Source organism: Chrysemys picta, chromosome 3 (genome assembly GCF_011386835.1).
Source record: "Chrysemys picta bellii isolate R12L10 chromosome 3, ASM1138683v2, whole genome shotgun sequence".
Classification (NCBI taxonomy): domain Eukaryota; kingdom Metazoa; phylum Chordata; order Testudines; family Emydidae; genus Chrysemys; species Chrysemys picta.
Window position 1 is genome coordinate 761509 of NC_088793.1, and position 19821 is coordinate 781329.

General features: G+C 47.5%; 1 protein-coding gene across 6 annotated transcripts in view; it reads right to left on the reverse strand.

Annotated features, from left to right (window-relative positions):
* Nucleotides 1–19821, reverse strand: part of IFT172 (intraflagellar transport 172) — a 105219-nt gene that overhangs the window by 61609 nt on the left and 23789 nt on the right. For all 6 annotated transcript variants that reach the window (XR_010600012.1, XR_010600013.1, XM_005293612.4 and 3 more), the window contains 4 exons: nucleotides 18730–18891; nucleotides 16039–16092; nucleotides 15324–15427; nucleotides 4010–4095 (listed from right to left, as the gene is read on the reverse strand). Coding sequence is in view for 4 of the 6 variants with exons in the window: in XM_005293612.4 (XP_005293669.2) it covers nucleotides 4010–4095; nucleotides 15324–15427; nucleotides 16039–16092; nucleotides 18730–18891 (406 nt within the window). In the remaining 2 variants the exon portion in view is untranslated. The remainder of the gene's footprint in view (nucleotides 1–4009; nucleotides 4096–15323; nucleotides 15428–16038; nucleotides 16093–18729; nucleotides 18892–19821) is intronic.

Consider the following 19821-nt stretch of genomic DNA (forward strand, 5'->3'; position numbering starts at 1 on the left):
TGCTGGTGCATATATACCCCTGCCGACTCGACCCCCCTTTGGTTCCTTCTTGCCAGAGACTCCGACAGAGGGGAAGGAGGGTGGGAAGTGTAATGGACGTGAACAACACATCTCGAAGAACAACAGTTACGAAAGGGTAGGTAACCGTTTTTTCTTCTTCGAGTGATCGTTCACGTCCATTACACATTAGGTGATTCACAAGCTTACCATAAGATGAGGGTAAAAGTCATGGAACAATTGATTGGAGAACAGCCCTGCCGATCGCCGCGTCCTCTCTGACCTGTTGATGGACTGCGTAGTGGGCTGTGGATGTGTGCACCGCCGACCAGGTGGCTGCTTTACAGATCTCCTGGAGCGGAATCTGTGCCAGGAAAGCTGCTGAGGATGCTTGAGCCCTAGTCGAGTGAGCCGTGATCGCCGGCGCTGGCACCTTGGAGAGCTCATAGCACGCACAGATGCAATCCACAATCCATGACAATATCCGCTGCGCCGAGACAGGGAGTCCTTTCATTCTCTCCGCAATGGCGATGAACAACTGTGTCGACTTGCGGAAAGGTCTAGTTTGCTCCAGTTAGACCACCAGGGCCTTACGGACATCTAGAGTGTGCAGGCTATGGTGACTCGGGTCCGTGTGTGGTTTGGGAAAGAACACTGGCAAACAAATGTCTTGTGCCATATGAAATTGCGAGACTACTTTAGGGAGGAATTTAGGGTGTGGCCTAAGTTGCACTTTGTCCTTCTAAAAAACTGTATAAGAGGCATTGAGTCTATGGCACGGACTTGGGAACGTTGACTAGAAGGTCTAGCCTGCGGAATACGTGCAGTGCCACCACCACATGGGAACGGACTTCCTCCTCAGACCAAACCACAAGAAGCTAGTCGTTTAGATAAGGGTATACTCGAATTCTCCTTTTTCGTAGAAGGGCTGCCACTATCGACAAGCATTTTGTGAACATGTTGGGGGCTGCCGCCAGGCCGAAAAGTAGGACTGTAAACTGGTAATGGTGCTGGTTTATGGTGAACTGCAGGAACCGCCGGTGAGCGGGATGAATAGCGACGTGAAAGTATGCATCTTTCATGTCGAGGGCAGCGTACCAATCCCCCGGATCCAGGGATGGAATAATAGTGCCTAGGGAGACCATGCGGAAGCGGACCTTGACTAAGAATTTGTTGAGTCCGCGCAGGTCTAAAATGGGTCGAAGACCCCCCTTTGCTTTGGGAATAAGAAAATAACGGGAGTAAAACCCCTTTCCCCTTAGGTCCCGAGGGACCTCTTCCACTGCCCCCGCCTCGAGGAGCGTCTGTACCTCCTGCATCAGGAGTTGCTTGTGAGAGGGGACCCTGAAGAGGGATGAGGAAGGGGGTTGGGAGGGAGGGAAGGAGGAGAATTGAAGCATGTATCCCACTTGTACCATGCGTAAGACCCAACGGTCCAATGTTATGCGGGACCATGCACGGTAGAAGCGGGACAAGCGGTTCAGGAAACATAGGGAAAGATCCGGTAACTGGCTTGGTACGCTGTCCTCGAGCGCACCTTCAAAACCCCTGCTTGTTGCCGGGTTGCGGCTTGCCCTGGCCCTGGCCTTAGCTAGGCGTGTTGTTCCACCTCCGCCTGTTGTCTCTGCCTCTCCTATGATACGGCTCCTGCCTAGGGCGGGGCTGGTATTGTCTTTGCTGAGGTGGCTGGGACTTGAAAGGCTTCCTCTGTGTCGCCGGGCTGTGCATCCCCAACAACTTGAGGGTTGCCCGGGAGTCTTTGAGGCTATGTAGCCTGGCATCCGTTTGGTCCGAAAAGAGACCCAACCCTTTGAATGGGAGGTCCTGAAGGGTATTCTGGACCTCTGGCGGAAGGCCCGAAGCCACGCCGAGCGCCTCATCACCACTCCTGAGGCAATTGTTCTGACGGCACTCTAGGAGACTGTGCTGGAGGCTTCTCTTTGGCAGGGTGGGGGCTTGCTGCCGACAACTGAATGAGGTCCTTTGCCACCTCAGAGGTGTCTGGCACCAAGGGAGGCTTAGGAGTCATGCTACTCACGCTTGGGGAAAGCTTTTCGGGAGGTGGTTCCCCCAGAGCCTCTTGCAGGAGCCATCTTGGAGCAGAGTCCTTCAGTCCTTCTTATCTCTAGAGAAAGCCTTACAGGCATCGTATCCCTCCGCCAACACCCCTCCTTGAGGCAGGAAGGCACTTTTCATTCCCACCAAAGACGGATCATTGTGGGGAAGAGGAACACCTCTTCAGCTGCAATCTCTGGGGCAGATCCGCCATCCTGGGCCCGGCCCAAGAAATCCAAACACAGCAAAACCTCAATACACACCGCCAAACCCACCCAAACCATGAACTGACATGAGTCTAAAATGTTTTCGATTAATTATGCTACCTAAGAACTATTTCGAGCGTACCCGATGGTGAAGGGAGAGTCTGATTCTGTGCCTACTCCAGCTGGCAGAGAGGAGCTGAGGACAGGGATTTACACCCTTGGTCTATACCACTCAGGGTATGTCTACACTACGGGATTAATCCGAATTTACATCATTTGAATTTTGGAAACAGGTTGTATAAAGTCGAATGTATGCGGCCACACTAAGCACATTCATTCGGCGGTGTGCGTCCATGGACCAGGGCTAGCGTCGATTTCCGGAGCGTTGCACTGTGGGTAGTTATCCACATGGCCAGCAGGGGGCTGGGGAGCAATGCCAGGAAGGCGGGAACATTGTTGTTCATGATGGTGACAGGCAGCAATTCTCTCTTCTCTTCTTATTCACTCTTTAAGGCTGTCAAAGACCATTATGAACATGGAGTCTGATCTGCACAGCGTGGGCCAGGTAACCGCACCCAGCGATTCCTGCATTGAATGTAGAACTGCTGGATGTGCTGCAGCATATTTTTTAGAAAGACACCCAGTCCCAATTTAAAGCCTCCAAGTGCTGGGGAATCTGCCACACCGCCTGGTCAGTTGTGCCAAGGGTTAATTGCCCTCACTGTATAAATGTGCACCTTATTTCCGATCTTCGTCTAGCTTCAACCAGGGCCGGCTCTAGGCACCAGCGTTCCAAGCATGTGCTTGGGGCAGCCCTTTCCAAGGGGCGGCACTCCTTTTTTTTTTTTTTTTTAGCTTCGGCGGTGGCACGCCATCCTCCCTTCTCTCCCCCCCCCTTTTTTTTTTGCTTGGGACAGCAAAAAACCCAGAGCCGGCCCTGGTTTCAACTTGCAAGCATTGGATTGGGGAGAGATAGCTCAGTGGTTTGAGCCTTGGCCTGCTAAACCCAGGGTTGTGAGTTCAATCCTTGAGCGGGCCATTTAGGGATCTGGGGCAAAAATCTGTCTGGGGATTGGTCCTGCTTTGAGCAGGGGGTTGGACTAGATGACCTCCTGAGGTCCCTTCCAACCCTGGTATTCTATGATCTCCTCCTGCATTTGTTTGCTACAGTGAAGAGTCTCTGCTACGAGAAATCTCTTCCCCAGGTGAGTACGTGTAGACCACGATCAAGTCACCTCTTAACCTTCTCTTTGTTAAGCTAAATAAACAGCTTCTTTAGTCTCACTGCATGACAAGCATTCCAGACTGCAAATCATTCTTGCCCTACTCCATTGTTCTCTGCACACTGTTCAAACTGAGCATCCAGAACTCAAGTCCTGCCATGCCGGATGAGGCAGGGTCCCATGGAAACTGGACCATGACATCGCATACCTAAGGCAACGCGGCAGAACACGCTGATACCTCCCAACTCTGGGAGCTTCACCTGGCAGCACTAAAGCCCGTCTCATCAGCTGGAGGGGCCTGTGCACTGACAGTGCCTGCAGCAATACAGTTATGATGACTGATGGCTGCACACACAGACAGGAGACATGGCCCTACCCCAGAGACCCACCATCCTCACCAGACATGTAGCACACCCGTGAGCAGGGCAGCCTCCCAGCCAGACATGGGTGCAACTTGACTCTAATGATTCACCTCCCGGAAGAAATGTGAATGTAGACGGGGCAGGGAGGACGAGGGTCACCATTCACCTGCTGCTATAGTCTTGATGTCGATAAGATATGCCAGTCTCTTGTTCTCCTCCATCCCTCTTTGCCTTCTCTCATTGATGCGAACGCTGCAATGGAGAAGAGTGAAGAATGACGGACAATGCTGTGCACTTGCCAAACCACCTGGGGCATCTCCCACCCTCCCCCAGAACCACACCTGGTATCCCCCTCCACCCATGGAACCACACCTCCTGACCTGTGGCTCTCCATCCCCACAACCACCCCAGCCTATCCATCAGGTCCCATGCAGATTGGTGGTTCTCTACCTAGAAGGGACAGTTACTCAGGTCCCTGAAATTCTGCCTCTGAAACACCTTGTATCACGGATCCGTGAGATAAATCCTATGCTCCAGCTTAAACAGTCTTTTGGAGGAACCCCATCAGTGTGCCAGACTCCCCGGGGTCTCACTCTTCCTTCAGGTTAGGCTACACAGCCTCACTGCCTCTGAGATTGAGCCCCGGGACTCCAGAATTTCTGCTTCACCCTGGGAGCTCTGCTCAGCAGTCCAGCTGAGATAGACTCCTTGTTAGAGACTTGTTCGCTCTTCAGGGACTAATGCTCCCTAGCCAGTATCTGTGGTGACACCAAACCGGCCTTTCAAAACAGAGTAGGACTTATTAGGCAACTGGAACACAGCACTGGAAGGCCTGAGGTTAGCATTCAGAAATAAAGCTTAAAGCATCGTCCATTCTAGTCAAGCCAGAGCAGTCCACCAGCCCAGCCGCAGTGGATTCAATCTCAGGTTCGGTCCCTTTCTCACTCCCAGGGGAGAGCAGCCAGCCTCCTCCAGAAGCCCACTCTTTATCCCTTGCTGGTCATGTCTCAGAAACCTCCTTGCTCTGTGTCATTGTTTGCTAGCTATCAATGTTCTGGTCATTGGAGCTTTCCATTGTCTCTTTTGGATTCTCCACTCAGCAGGTTCCAGCCAGTTCCACAACCACCTCATTCACTGGATCCCAGACAGGCAATATCCTCACCACATATCCTGTGCTGCCCCCAAGAGGAGACTGAACCCTTTTTCCTCCCCGGGATAATAATGCAAAGGACAGAGGGAAACTGAGGCACACACAGAATTCATAAAACTGTCACAGATAATTCCCATTTCATCACATTGTGTGTGTAGGGGTCTCAGTCATTATAGCACAGGGTCAGCAACCCGTGAAGGCAGTGGAAGCAAATGGAGCAGGAACCAGGAGCCTCACACCACCACCCACTTGGGAGCGTCTGCACATTAGAGACAGCTTCCGGGAGGTGCAGGGGTCAGGCTCCCAGGCTGGTACGCCACAAATTATCCCAGATAGGCTCCGAGCACAAAAATGAGAGCAAATTAATAGATTCCTAGATTCCAATCCAGCAGGGGCAATTTTGACCATCTAATCTGAGCCTCTGTATAACACAACCCAGAGAACTGCCCCAAAATAATTCCTAGAGCAGATCTTTTAGAAACACATCCAATCTTGACTCAAAAATTGCCAGTGATGGAGAATCACAACCCCGGTAAATTGTTCCAATGATTAATTACTATTAAATGTACACTCAGGATTGGAAGTTGTTCTAAAAGATCTGCTCTAGGAATAGTTTTGGGGAACTTCTCTGGCCTGTGTTATACAGGAGGTCAGACTAGATGATCCCAATGGTCTCTTCTAGTCTTAGAATCTATAAATCAATGAACAATTCTACCGTTTCTATCTAGTAAGGGACCAATACCATTGTTAGCATTCCTTTTGTTCTTAATATACTTAAAAACTCCTTCTTATTGTCCTTAACTCTGCTGGCCATAGATTTCTTCTTGTGTCCCTTTCTTCCTTTATCATCAACTTCCTAAATTCCTAGCATCTGATTTATACTCTCAGGACCCATTACAGGGGTGTAGACGCAACAAAATCGATCTCTGATCGCTCTGCCGTCGACTCCAGAACTCCCACCACAGCGAGAGGTGGAAGCGGAGTCGACGGGGGAGCGGCAGCGGTTGACTTGCCGCCGTCCTCACGGCCAGGTAAATCGACCTAAGATATGCTATTCGTGTAGCTGAAGTTGCGTATTTTAGGACGACCCCCTGCTAGTGTAGACCTAGCCTTAGTCTGACCGAGTGGTTGGAGGCATGGGTAGCATTGGGGTCATGGTCAAGCCAAGAGTTAAGTCACAGTCAGAAGTCATGTCAACGGTCAAGCCAGAGTTGGAGTCAGAAGTCAACAACTGGGGTCAGGGCAAGGAAGCAGGAACCATGTTGGGTAGCCGCAACCAGGCAAGGAAGCAGGGACCTGGTCTCAGAGTTCTGGGTAACAACAGTTTGCCTGGTACTGAAGTTAGACTTGCCGGCCTGTAACTGCAGGATCACCGCTGGAACTTTTTAAAAAAATTGGCATCACATTAGCTATTCACCAGTCATCTGGTACAGAGGCTGATTTAAGCGCTATGTTACATACCATAGTTGGTAGTTCTGCAATTTCATATCTGAACTCTCAGGTGAACATCATTTGCTACTGGTGACTTATTGGTACTTAATTTATCAATTTGTTCCAAAACCTCTTCAGTAAGCATTCAAGATCATTCCAAGTTCTCAGTGACTCAGAAACAGGTAATGCCATTTTTGCATAGAGTGCCATGTTCCCGTCCCTTTTGCCCACACAATCCTTCCTAAACAGGTTATAACCATTGATTTTAACATGCCAGTCATGGGAGTCATCCCTTCAAGTTTCAGTAATACCAATTCCATTACATTTATGCTCATAAATGAGTTATTCCAATTCCCTGTTTGTCTGATTCCTCAGAGGCCCTTGGCCCAGCTATGCAGCCCATACACAGAGAGCAAAAGAACAGTGTAACAGACAACCCCCAGAAAGACCAAATGCGCCACTCACCAAATCCTGCTACCTCCAAGCACAGAGGCTGAAGCAATGCCCTTCAATTCTCCTGTTAGCTGCCTCTGTTCACTTAAAGGGTGCAACCCAAGCCTCCTCAGGGATGGAGAGCACCAGTTCAGAGCAGAGAAATCTGTCAGAGGATGCTCTGGGATGCCCAATTACAGATGCACTGCAAATAGCCGTTAGTCCCCCAAGAACATCCATGATTGATAAGTGTACCAAAATGGCCAAAACCCTTACAACCACCTCCTGTCTCATAGACTCAGGAGCTGCCAAGTGTTTGCTGCAAGCTAGTCCAGAACGTCAGCACCCTGCCTCTGACAGCGTGGCCAGCACTTCGGGCTAGGCTGTGCTGCCACAACAGTCCAGGGGGAGCATAAGCACAAGGATTAGCCCTGACTAAGACACACTTAGTGCTCAGTTGACTCAGATATCACAGGTGGAGAAGCAAGGATGAGGCATTAGCCATTTTTTGACTTGTTGAGGCATCTGGAAAGGGTGAGTGACCAGAAGCTACCTCAAGGTTGGGCTGGCAAACATAGAGATGGGAGAGTGAGCATCCCAGCTCCCCACAGGGAAACGAGCAAACATTAAGAACAAAAAAATGGCCAGACTGGGTCAGACCAAAGGTCCATCTAGCCCAGTGTCCTCTCTTCTGACAGCAGCCAATGCCAGGTGCCCCAGAGGGAATGAACAGAACAGGGAATCATCAAGTGATCCATCCCCTGTCGCCCATTCCCAGCTTCTGGCAAACAGAGGCATCAGCCCTGCCCATCCTGGCTAATAGCCACTGATGGAACTATCCTCCATAGATTCATAGATTCTAGGACTGGAAGGGACCTCGAGAGGTCATCGAGTCCAGTCCCCTGCCCGCATGGCAGGACCAAATACAGTCCAGACCATCCCTGATAGACATTTATCTAACCTACTCTTAAATATCTCCAGAGATAGAGATTCCACAACCTCCTTAGGCAATTTACTCCAGTGTTTAACCACCCTGACAGTTAGGAACTTTTTCCTAATGTCCAACCTAAACCTCCCTTGCTGCAGTTTAAGCCCATTGCTTCTTGTTCTATCCTTAGAGACTAAGGTGAACAAGTTTTCTCCCTCCTCCTTATGACATCCTTTTAGATACCTGAAAACTGCTTTCATGTCCCCTCTCAGTCTTCTCTTTTCCAAACTAAACAAACTCAATTCTTTCAGCCTTCCTTCATAGGTCATGTTCTCAAGACCTTTAATCATTCTTGTTGCTCTTCTCTGGAGCCTCTCCAATTTCTCCACATCATTCTTGAAATGCGGTGCCCAGAACTGGACACAATACTCCAGTTGAGGCCTAACCAGCGCAGAGTAGAGCGGAAGAATGACTTCTCGTGTCTTGCTCACAACACACCTGTTAATACATCCCAGAATCACGTTTGCTTTTTTTGCAACAGCATCACACTGTTGACTCATATTTAGCTTGTGGTCCACTATAACCCCTAGATCCCTTTCTGCCGTACTCCTTCCTAGACAGTCTCTTCCCATTCTGTATGTGTGAAACTGATTTTTTCTTCCTAAGCGGAGCACTTTGCATTTGTCTTTGTTAAACTTCATCCTGTTTACCTCAGACCATTTCTCCAATTTGTCCAGATCATTTTGAATTATGACCCTGTCCTCCAAAGCAGTTGCAATCCCTCCCACTTTGGTATCATCTGCAAACTTAATAAGCGTACTTTCTATGCCAATATCTAAGTCGTTAATGAAGATATTGAACAGAGCCGGTCCCAAAACAGACCCCTGTGGAACTCCACTTGTTATGCCTTTACAGCAAGATTGGGAACCATTAATAACAACTCTCTGAGTACAGTTATCTAGTCAGTTATGCACTCACCTTATAGTAGCCCCATCTAAGTTGTATTTGCCTAGTTTATCGATAAGAATATCATGCAAGTCCGTATCAAATGCCTTACTAAAGTCTAGGTATACCACATCCACAGCTTCTCCCTTATCCACAAGACTGGTTATCCTATTAAAGAAAGCTATCAGATTGGTTTGACATGATTTGTTCTTTACAAATCCATGCTGACTATTCCCTATCGCCTTACCACCTTCCAAGTGTTTGCAGATTTCCTTAATTACTTGCTCCATTATCTTCCCTGGCACAGAAGTTAAACTAACTGGTCTGTAGTTTCCTGGGTTGTTTTTATTTCCCTTTCTATAGATGGGCATTATATTTGCCCTTTTCCAGTCTTCTGGAATCTCTCCCATCTCCCATGATTTTCCAAAGATAATAGCTAGAGGTTCAGATACCTCCTCTATTAGCTTCAGTACCAGATAAATTGGTTGAAGCAACAGAAAAGAATTATCAGACACATAGATGAACATGATTTGTTGGGGAAGAGTCAACACAGCCTTTGTAAAGGGAAAAATCATGCCTCACCAGTCTATCAGAATCGTCTCAAGGGGTCAACACACATGGACAAGGGTGATCCAGTAGATTTAGTGTTCTTGGACTTTCAGAAAGTGTTTCCCAAGGTCCCTCACCAAAGGCTCTTAAGCAAAGTAAGGAGTTATGGGATAATAGGGAAGTTCCTCATGAATAAGTATCTGGTTAAAAGACAGGAAAGAGGGTAAGACTAACTGATCAGATTTCTGAAAGGAGAAAGGTAAATAGTGCCCTCCTCCCCCCAAGGATCTGCACTGGGACCAGTGCTGTTCAACATATTCATAAATGACCTGGAAAAAGGGGTGAACAGTGAAGTGGCAAAGTTTGCAGATGATACCAAATTACTCCAGATAGTTAAGTCCAAAGCAGACAAAGGGATCTCACACAAAACTGGGTGACTGGACAATAAAATGGCATATGAATGTTATGTTCTTATGAAATTCAATGCTGATAAATGCAAAATAATGCACATTGGAAACCATAATCCCAACTCTACATACAGAATGATGAGGTCTAAATTAGCTGTTACCCCTCAAGAAAGTTCTTGGAGTCATTACGGAGAGTTCTCTGAAAATGTGCTCTATGTTAAAAACCATTAGGAAAGGAATTGAAAATATGACAAAATATCAAAGCTACTATAGAAATTCACGGTACACCCACACTATGAATACTGTGTGCTGTTCTAGTCACCCCATCTCAAAAAAGATATTAGAATTGGAAAAAGTACAGAGGGGGCAACAACAACAAAAAGTGATTGGGGGCATGAATCAGCTTCCATATGAGGAGAGATTTAAAAGACTGGAACTGTTCAGTTTAAAAAAGTGTTATGAGGGACAATAATGGAGGTCTATAAAATCATGAAAGGTGTGGAAAAAGTGAATAGGCAAGTGTTATTTATCCCTTCAGATAACACAAATAGCAGGGATCACCCATTAAATTAATAGGCAGCAGGTTTAAAACAAACATAAGGAAGTACTTCTTCACACAACACAGTCAACCTGTGAAACTCATTGGCAAAGGATGTTGTGAAGGCCAAAAGCATAACTGGGTTCAAAAAATGAACATATCTAGTTCTTTTTTGAACCCTGTTACAGTCTTGGCCTTCACAACGTCCTCTGGAAAAGAGCTTCACAGGTTGACTGTGTGTTGTGTGAAGAAATACTTCCTTTTGTTTGTTTTAAACCTGCTGCCTATTAATTTTGTTTGGTGACCCCTAGTTCTTGGGTTATAAGAAAATTTCACTTCCTTATTTACTTTCGCCACACCAGTCACGTTTTTTAGATCTCTATCATATCCCCCCTTAGTCATCTCTTTTCCAAGCTGAAAAGTCACCATCTTATCCTCATATGAAAGCTGTTCCATACCCCTAATCATTTTTTTTGCCGTTTTCTGAATGTTTTCTAATTCCAATATATCTTTTTTGAGATGGGGCAATCACATCTGCACACAGTATTCAAGATGTGGGCATCCCATGGATTTATATAGAGGCAATATGATATTTTCTGTCTTATTATCGATCCCTTTCTTAATGATGCCCAACATTCTGTTAGCTTTTTTGACTGCCACTGCACATTGAATGGATGTTTTCAGAGAACTATCTATGATGACTCTAAGCCCTGGTCTACATTACGAGTTTAGGTCGAATTTAGCAGCGTTAGATCGATTTAACCCTGCACACGTCTGTTAGGATATAGATATTCAGGCCTGTCTGTAAAGGCCTATACTTTAAGAATTTACATGTATTGTGATCACTTAGCTAGTTCTAGAGGTATAAAAGAGAGAATCAGAATCACTGTCTGTGTAAGGGCCTTGTCGTACTGTGACAGTCTGAGGCTCTGCTCTTAGGCTAAGTAAGGCCTTTGGCGAAGCAGCAGAGGCAGCCCTGCGCTGAGAAGTGACCGGTCCCATCCTCACATCCCAGACTAGTCCCATGGAAATAAGGTGCTATTGGGCTGTTAGGAATCCAATCCTGTCCTGATATTCCTGTCACCTCCAGAGAAAGGGAAGAGCCTAGAAGGTGTAAAAGGAAACTTCGGTTGATAGTTTTCTGTCTGGTAAGAACTCACTTATCAATAGACACAGTTGGAAAACCCTTATGTCTGTATAAATGTAGTTGTCAGTTGTGAAATCCTCACTTCTGTATTGTTTTGTATGTTTATTTGCATGGTCTCTGTCTCGTTCTGTGATTGTTTCTGTCTGCTGTATAATTAATTTTGTTGGGTGTAAACCAATTAAGATGGTGGGATATAATTGGTTAAATAACTATGTTACAATGTGTCAGGATTGGTTAGTTAAATTTCAGTACAATAATTGGTTAAGATATAGCTAAGCAAAACTCAAGTTTTACTATATAGTCTGCAGTCAATCAGGAAGTGGGGGGGGGAATGGGAGGAGGGACTGGGGGTGGGGGAACTGGGATCATGTTTTGCCAACGGGGGAATGGGAACAAGGATGGCTCTGTGGTGTCAGAGCTGGGAAGGGGGACACTAAGGAAGGAAACTGGAATCATACTTGTGGAAGTTCACCCCAATAAACATCGAATTGTTTGTGCCTTTGGACTTCGGGTATTGTTGCTCTCTGTTCATGCAAGAAGGACCAGGGAAGTAAGAGGGTAAAGGATTAAGCCCCCTAACACCGTCCACACGACGAAGCCATTTTTGTCGACTTAAGGGACTCTTAAAATCGATTTCTGTACTCCTCCCTGATGAGGGGATTAGAGCTGAAATCGACCCTGCTGGGTTGAATTTGGGGTAGTGTGGAAGCAATTCGACAGTATTGGCCTCCAGGAGCTATCCCAGAATGCTCCATTGTGACCGCTCTGGACAGCACTCTCAACTCAGATGCACTGGCCAGGTAGACAGGAAAAGCCCCGTGAACTTTTGAATTTCATTTCCTGTTTGGCCAGCGTGGCGAGCTGATCAGCACAGGTGACCATGGAGTCCCAGAATCACAAAAGAGCTCCTGCATGGACTGAACGGGAGGTACTGCATCTGATCGCTGTATGGGGAGACGAATCCGTGCTACCCGAACTCCGTTCCAAAAGACGAAATGCCGGAATATTTGAAAAAATCTCCAAGGGCATGAAGGACAGAAGTTATAACAGGGACCCACAGCAGTGCCACATGAAACTTAAGGAGATCAGGCAAGCTTACCAAAGAACCAGAGAGGCAAACGGCCGCTCCGGGTCAGAGCCCCAAACATGCCGCTTCTATGATGAGCTGCATGCCATTCTAGGGGATGCCCCTACAACTACCCCACCCCTGTGCTTCCCTCCTCCCCCACCCCTCCCGGGCTACCTTGGCAGTTATCCCCCCATTTGTGTGACAAATTAATAAAGAATGCATGAATTTGAAACAACAATGACTTTATTGCCTCTGCAAGCAGAGATCAAAGAGGGGAGGGGAGGGCGGTTGGCTTACAGGGAAGTAGAGTGAACCAAGGGGGCGGGTTTTCATCAAGGAGAAACAAACAGAACTTTCACATCGTAGCCTGGTCAGTCATGAAACTGGTTTTCAAAGCTTCTCTGATGCGCAGCATGCCCTGCTGTGCTTTTCTAACTGCCCTGGTGTCTGGCTGCGCATAATCAGTGACCATGCGATTTGCCTCAGCCTCCCACCCCACCATAAACGTCTCCCCCTTACTCTCACAGATATTGTGGAGCACACAGCAAGCAGTAATAATGATGGGAATATTGGTTTCACTGAGGTCTAACCGAGTCAGTAAACTGCGCCAGCGAGCTTTTAAACGTCCAAAGCCTCCTTCTACCACCATTCTGCACTTGCTCAGTTGAACTGCTCCTTACTACTGTCCAGGTTTCATGAGCCATGGGAGCAAGGGGTAGGATGGGGTAGGTGCGACCGTGCGGTGCTGCCGACTGGGAGAGCAGCCTGAGACAGAAGCCTCCAGCTGGCGTGATATTCCAGGCAGGACTGAATCTCCATTAGACAAAACTTAAAGAAGAGAATGACCTGGAGTCATTCCCATTTTGGTCCAGGCACCCCCGACCGACCTCACCGAGGCCGGCCAGGGACACCCATGTCTGCCCAGGTGCCCCCAACCAACCTAACCGAGGTCGGCCGGGAGCACCCACGGGACGATGACGACGGTTAGCAGTCATATTGCACCGTCTGCCGTCCTCAAGGCAAGGCAAGGCAAGGCAAGGCAAGGGGATGCTGCTGTGTAGCACTGCAGTACCGCGTCTGCCAGCAGCACCCAGGAGACAGTGACAGTGAGCTGAGCGGGCTCCATGCTTGCCATGGTATGTCGTCTGCATGGGTAACCCAGGAAAAAAGGCAAGAAACAATTTTTTGCCGTTACTTTCACGGGGGGAGGGAGGGAAAGAGGGGGGCCTGACGACATGTAGCCAGAACCACCTGCGACAATGTTTTTGCCCCATCAGGCATTGGGAGCTCAACCCAGAATTCCAATGGGCAGCGGAGACTGCAGGAACTGTGGGATAGCTACCACAGTGCAATGCTCCGAAAGTCGACGTTAGCCGCGGTACTGTGGATGCACACCGCCAACTTAATGCGCTTAGTGGGGACACACACAATCAACTGTACCAAATCGATTTCTAAAAAATCAACTTCTATTAAATCGACCTAATTTCGTAGTGTAGACATACCATAAGATCTCTCTCTTGAGTGGTAACAGCTAATTTAGACCCCATCATTTTATATGTATAGTTGGGATTATGTTTTCCAATGTGCATTACTTTGCATTTAGCAACATTGAATTTCACCTGCAATTTTGTTGCCCAGTCACCCAGTTTTGTGAACGCCTTTGTAGCTCTTTGCAGTCTGCTTTGGACTTAACTATCTTGAGTTGTTTGTAGCATCTGCAAATTTTTCCTCCTCACTGTTTACCCCTTTTTTCAGATCATTTATGAATATTTTAAATAGTACTGGTCCCAGTACATATCCCTGGGAGACACCACTATTTACCTCTCTCCATTCTAAAAATTGACCATTTATTCCTACCCTTTGTTTCCTATCTTTTAACCAGTTACCAATCAATGAAAGAACCTTCCCTCTTATCCCATGACAGCTTGACAATTCTGCTCTTTACTATAGTTTCAATCAGTTTGCCTGGTACTGAAGTCAGGCTTACTGGCCTATAATTGCCAGGATCACCTCTGGAGCCCTTTTTAAAAATTAGCGTCACATTAGCTATCCTCCAGTCATCTGGTACAGAAGCTGATTTAAATGATAGTTTACAAACTACAGTTAGGAGTTCTGCAATTTCACATTTGAGTTCCTTCAGAACTCTTGGGTGATACCATCTGGTCCTGGAGACTTATTACGGTTTAATTTATCAATTTGTTCCAAAACCTCATCTACTGACACCTCAATCTGGGACAGTTCCTCAGATTTGTCACCTAAGAAGAATGGCTCCGGTTTGGGAATCTCCCTCACATCCTCAGCCGTGAAGACTGATGCAAAAAATGCATTTAGTTTCTCTGCAATGGCCTTTCAATATTCAACAAGAGGCCAGTTGTGAAGGAGAGAGAAGCGAAGAACAGATTTTTTTAGGGATAGAGCAAGACTCAGTGGCATTGAGACCTTCCATTTAGTGCCAATCAGACCAGCTGGCCTCCAGGTGTGAGTTAGGGGTCCTGCTTCAGAAAGAGGAACATCAGAGTCATGCACAAAAGTGCATATGACAAATGTACGTCTGTCCTCCTATAACAACTATGCCTCCACTAGCCATAACAGTGTCCACAGGCAGCAGATTTACTGAAGGTGTCTACACTACACTACTTAAGTTGGCATAGCTATGTCAGTCAGAGATGTAAGATTTTTCACATCTGACCAATGTAGCCACCTCAACCTAACTTTTAAGTGCAGGCTAAGCCTCAGAGACCATCAGGAACAACATGGGTCTCATTGTGTCTCAGGGCTAGGACCCATGCAATGGGGACAATTTGGGATGTGATGGCCCCCGATCAGTCCCATGCAGTCTCAAGGCAGTGCCTGTGGTGGGGATAAGGAGGGGTGCGACACTTACCTGATGAGATGAGGGTTCATAAACTCTGTGCGGACAGATCCCAGAATTTCATTGCTTCCATATTCCACTAAAGTCAGCTCTCCGGCATTGAAGATCATGCAGACCTGTAGGGAGACAGAAGACAGGACTCTTACAGCAGGCCGTGTGCGAGGAAGGTCTCAGTGGAGGGGCACGGGTACTAGCTGGGTTTGTGGAAGGGATGCCCTGCACCCTGACCTGGATTCACCCTCTAGGGCCAGGGGGAGAGCTCCGACTCTGGAGCTCATTCCATCCTTGGTCTCACGGCTGTGACTGCCACTAATCAGTACCAATGGGCTGAGGTTTCTTGGGCTGTAGGAGCCAGGCTGTAGGCTAGTAAGCCGACTCCTCCAAGCCTCTCAGCCCTGCCAGGTGGAGCAGGATTCCCCCCTAGTAAGTCACATGTCTGCTCTCTGTATGTCTACTTTCCTCCCAGTGTCTTCCCCCTCTGCCATCCCCTCTGCTGCCAGGGCAGTGTTTCCACCCTTCCGTTGTGGAAACACTGCCCATGCAGCTCTCATACCAAAGGTCTGTTCTGCTCCCTGAAACATGGGCAGGGTAGGGAGCAGGCCACAGGCTGCAGGAGTTGGGTGGATAGCATGAGGCATGGCAAAGAAATGGGCCACCCCAGGGGACAGACTTCATGTTTGCAGTTTGTGAATAGTGTATTCAGCCAGTTTCACCCAATCCAACTCACGTTCTCGTTGTCAAAGAAAAACTTCTCGTTCCCTCCGGATCCTTGCCAGGCCACCTGCAACACAAGGGTGTGGAGTGAATGACCGCTGCACTGGTGGTCCTTTCGCCCCGTCACTGCACTGCAGGAATCTTAAGCTGCCGGCACCACGGGATCTGGGGGCAGTGAGATGGGATTCCAGCTAGCGATCAAAGCAGCAGAAGCATTTCAGCTCTGACTTCATCTCGATGGTTGCATCTGGCTTGGGTTCTGAAATCTCACTGCTATTTGGCTCTGTGGAACTAACCTCCTCCCATGCTCTGCAGCAGCACAGACAAGCCTGGTGCCTTCCATGCAAACAGCCGGAGTTGGAACCCAGAGTAGTGTTGGGGTCAGGAGTCACACCAGAGTCAGTAATTGGAGCTAGGGCAAGGGAGCACAGCACGGAATGAGGTGAGGTAACAGGAACAAGGAGCAGGAACCAGGTGAGAAGGCAGGAACTTAGTCTCTGGGGTCTGGTCAGCACCAGGCCCAGCTACCAGTTGCTCAGACGAGGGGTGTGGCAGGAACAGGAAGATTTAAGTGGTGACCAATCAGAAGTCTGCTACTAGTCAGCTGAGCCTGCTGAGACAGTGGGTGCACCCTCTGTTTGCACAGTATCAGCTGCAGTTTCCCTGTCTGGCCTTCACGACATCTCCAGGCAAGGAGTTCCACAGGTTGACTGTGCATTGTGTGAAGAAGAACTTCCTTTTGTTTGTTTTAAACCTGCTGCCTAATAATTTCATTAGGTGACCCCTAATTCTTGAATTATGCGAAGGGGTAAATGACACTTCCTTATTCACTTTCATCACAGCAGTCATGATTTTATAGACCTCTATCATATCCCCCCTTAGGTATCACTTTTCTAAGCTGAACGGCCCCAGTCTTTTTAACCTCTCCTCATATGGAAGCTGGTTTATACCCCTAATCATTTTTGTTGCCCTTCTCTGATCTTTTTCCAAATCTAATATTCCTTTTTTGAGATGGGGCAGCCAGAACTACACGCTGTACTCAAGGTGTGGGCGTACCATGGATTTATACAGTGGCATTATGATATTTTCTGTCTTATTATCGATCCCTTTCCTAATGGTTCCCAACATTCTGTTAGCTTTTTTGACTGCCGCAGCACATCCAGCAGATGTTTTCAGAGAACTATCCATGACGACTTCAAGATCTTTCTTGAGTGGTAACAGCTAATTTAGACCCCATTACTTCATATTTATAGTTGGGGACTATGTTTTTCAATGTGCATTACTTTGTATTTATCAACACTGAATTTCATCTGACATTTTGTTGCCCAGTCACCCAGTTTTGTGAGATCCCTTTGTAACTCTTCGCAGTCTGCTTTGGACTTAACTATCCAGAGTAATTTTGTATCATCTGCAAACTTTGCCACCTCACTGTTTACCCCTTTTCCCAGATCATTTATTAATATGTTGATCAGCGCTGGTCCCAGTGCAGATCCTTGGGGGACCCAACTATTTACCTCTTTCCACTGGGTAAACTAACCATTCAGTCCTACCCTTTGTTTCCTGTCTTTTAACCAGTTACTGATCTGTGAGAGGACCTTCCCTCTTATCCCATGACTGCTCACTTTGCTTAAGAGCCTTGAATCCTATTAAAGTCAATAGGATGGGACTGGTTCCTGGCAAAATGTTGTTATTAGCGGGAACTCGTTAATATCAGGGTTGCTATTAGGGAGCATATACTATAATTATTTTCACTGTATATATTGCATAGCACCCACAATGTGCTGGATACTGCACAACCACATAAGGAGATACGGATGCTACCCTGCAGAGCTTATAACATACACAGCCCAGACAAACATACAAGCTGAACACGTTAATAGAGAAGTCACAAATCCTACCCCCGGGCTCGGGCTCCTTACTAGATTGGAACCAAGGCCTCCAAGAGGGTAAAGACCTGTTGTGCCGACTGGGCCTACACATTTACCCCAATTGTCGGCTCAACTGTAAAAAGCATGTAAAGTTTGTAAAATGTTACAATAACCTATAACAACAAATATTAAGGGAGACGATATGAAAGGGAGACACAACACCCATCACTCCCTTTCTGGGTCCTTAAAAGAAAATGATTTGGTGGGAAAAGTCTGGAAAGAACAAAAAGAACAGCTGGAAAGAACAGAGACGCTACTGGAACGAGCTTCACCATCACGGCTGCCACTCCGGCCATTTCCTGGGACCCCGGCCTTCATCATCCTGATCCCATGAGGTGTCCTGGCCAGAACGGGCCAGGGATGGGGGTGGGGGAACCAGATGACATCGCCACCTCCACCAGCCCCAGCTGAATCCCAGACACCATGTGGGATGACAGTTATTACCATGGTCCATACCATCTAAGAGATGGTCAAACAGCTGGGGAATTTTCCATCTAAAAACTGTCTCCAGCTAAAGGGCAAGGGAACAAGGGATGTTGTTAAAATGAAAGCTTTATCTAATACTTTAAATTTCAAATGCTTAGCCCATTTAGTCCATCTAAATTAACAGAACAGGCCCCAGATCCCACTACCAATTCTCTCAGTTAACCAGTCCCCTTCAACTTATTAAAACCAGTAGTTGTTTTTAACCAACACACTAGTCAGACACCAGTGCGTCTGCCTGGGAATCCAGAGACACCAGGTCAACCCCACGGTCCTGCAGAGATTTCCAGTACCTCACTGAGCTTGTTGGAGTTGAGATCCCCCAGCAGCAGTGTATCTGAGGTATGGGCCACAAGATACCTCTCCTTCCCCAAAATCTTCACCTCATCAATCTCATAGCCATAGTGGGATTTCAGCACCACTCGGGTTCCTGTGGAGAGGTTCTTCACAATGACCTGGAGAGAGCAGGGCGAGAGGTAAGGAAGCTGGCTGGACCCTACAGGAGCAGAACACAAGAGCCCTCGCCCTAAGGAAGGTACATGTCTATCTGTCTAGGTAGTTCTATGCCCAGCCCCTCACAAACACAGCACCCCTGCAGGAAAGGGAGCATTACCCTCACACACACACCCATTGTACCCATGGGGAACTATGGCACAAGGAGACTGAGTGACTTGTTCAAGGGCACACAATGAGCCTATGTTAGAGCCAGGAACTGACACCAGGTCTGTCATCCCAGCTGCCCTCCACCACTCACCCACACTGAATCTTGTTCCTAAAATATGCAAAAACATACACATTTCCCAGCAAACTGATGGAGATGGATCCCTTGGCTAGCAATGGGATTTTACCCTTGCCTGGTAATGTACTGTGTTGACTTCTGTGTATATTTTCCAAATTTTAAGGGCCAAAGTTTGGCGTGGGGTGGGCAGGAGGGCAAGGAGAGAGGCTGGATTCCGTTTCCAGACTTTTTAATATTTGGGTGTTTTACTTTTTAATGTTAACTCTTTTGAACAGAATTTTTTAAACACAGCCCATGTTTTATTGGGGATGGGTATAAGCAGGAGCCCAGCTGTGAGAGCTTATGAGACTCATCACAGCAGGGGTGTGATGGGGGAGGGGGGATAGCTTTGAGCATTGGCGTCCTAAACCCAGGGTTGTGAGTTCAATCCTTGAGGGGGCCACTTAGGGATCTGGGGCAAAATCAGTACTTGGTCCTACTAGTGAAGGCAGGGGGCTGGACTCGATGACCTTTCAAGGTCCCTTCCAGTTCTAGGAAATAGGATATCTCCATTTAAAAAAACAAAAGCAGGCTGCAGGAAGTCTACAGGAGGCTCTGTGGGCTGGGGAGGCAGACCTGGGTGAGACAGGAGAGTAGCAGACAGCAC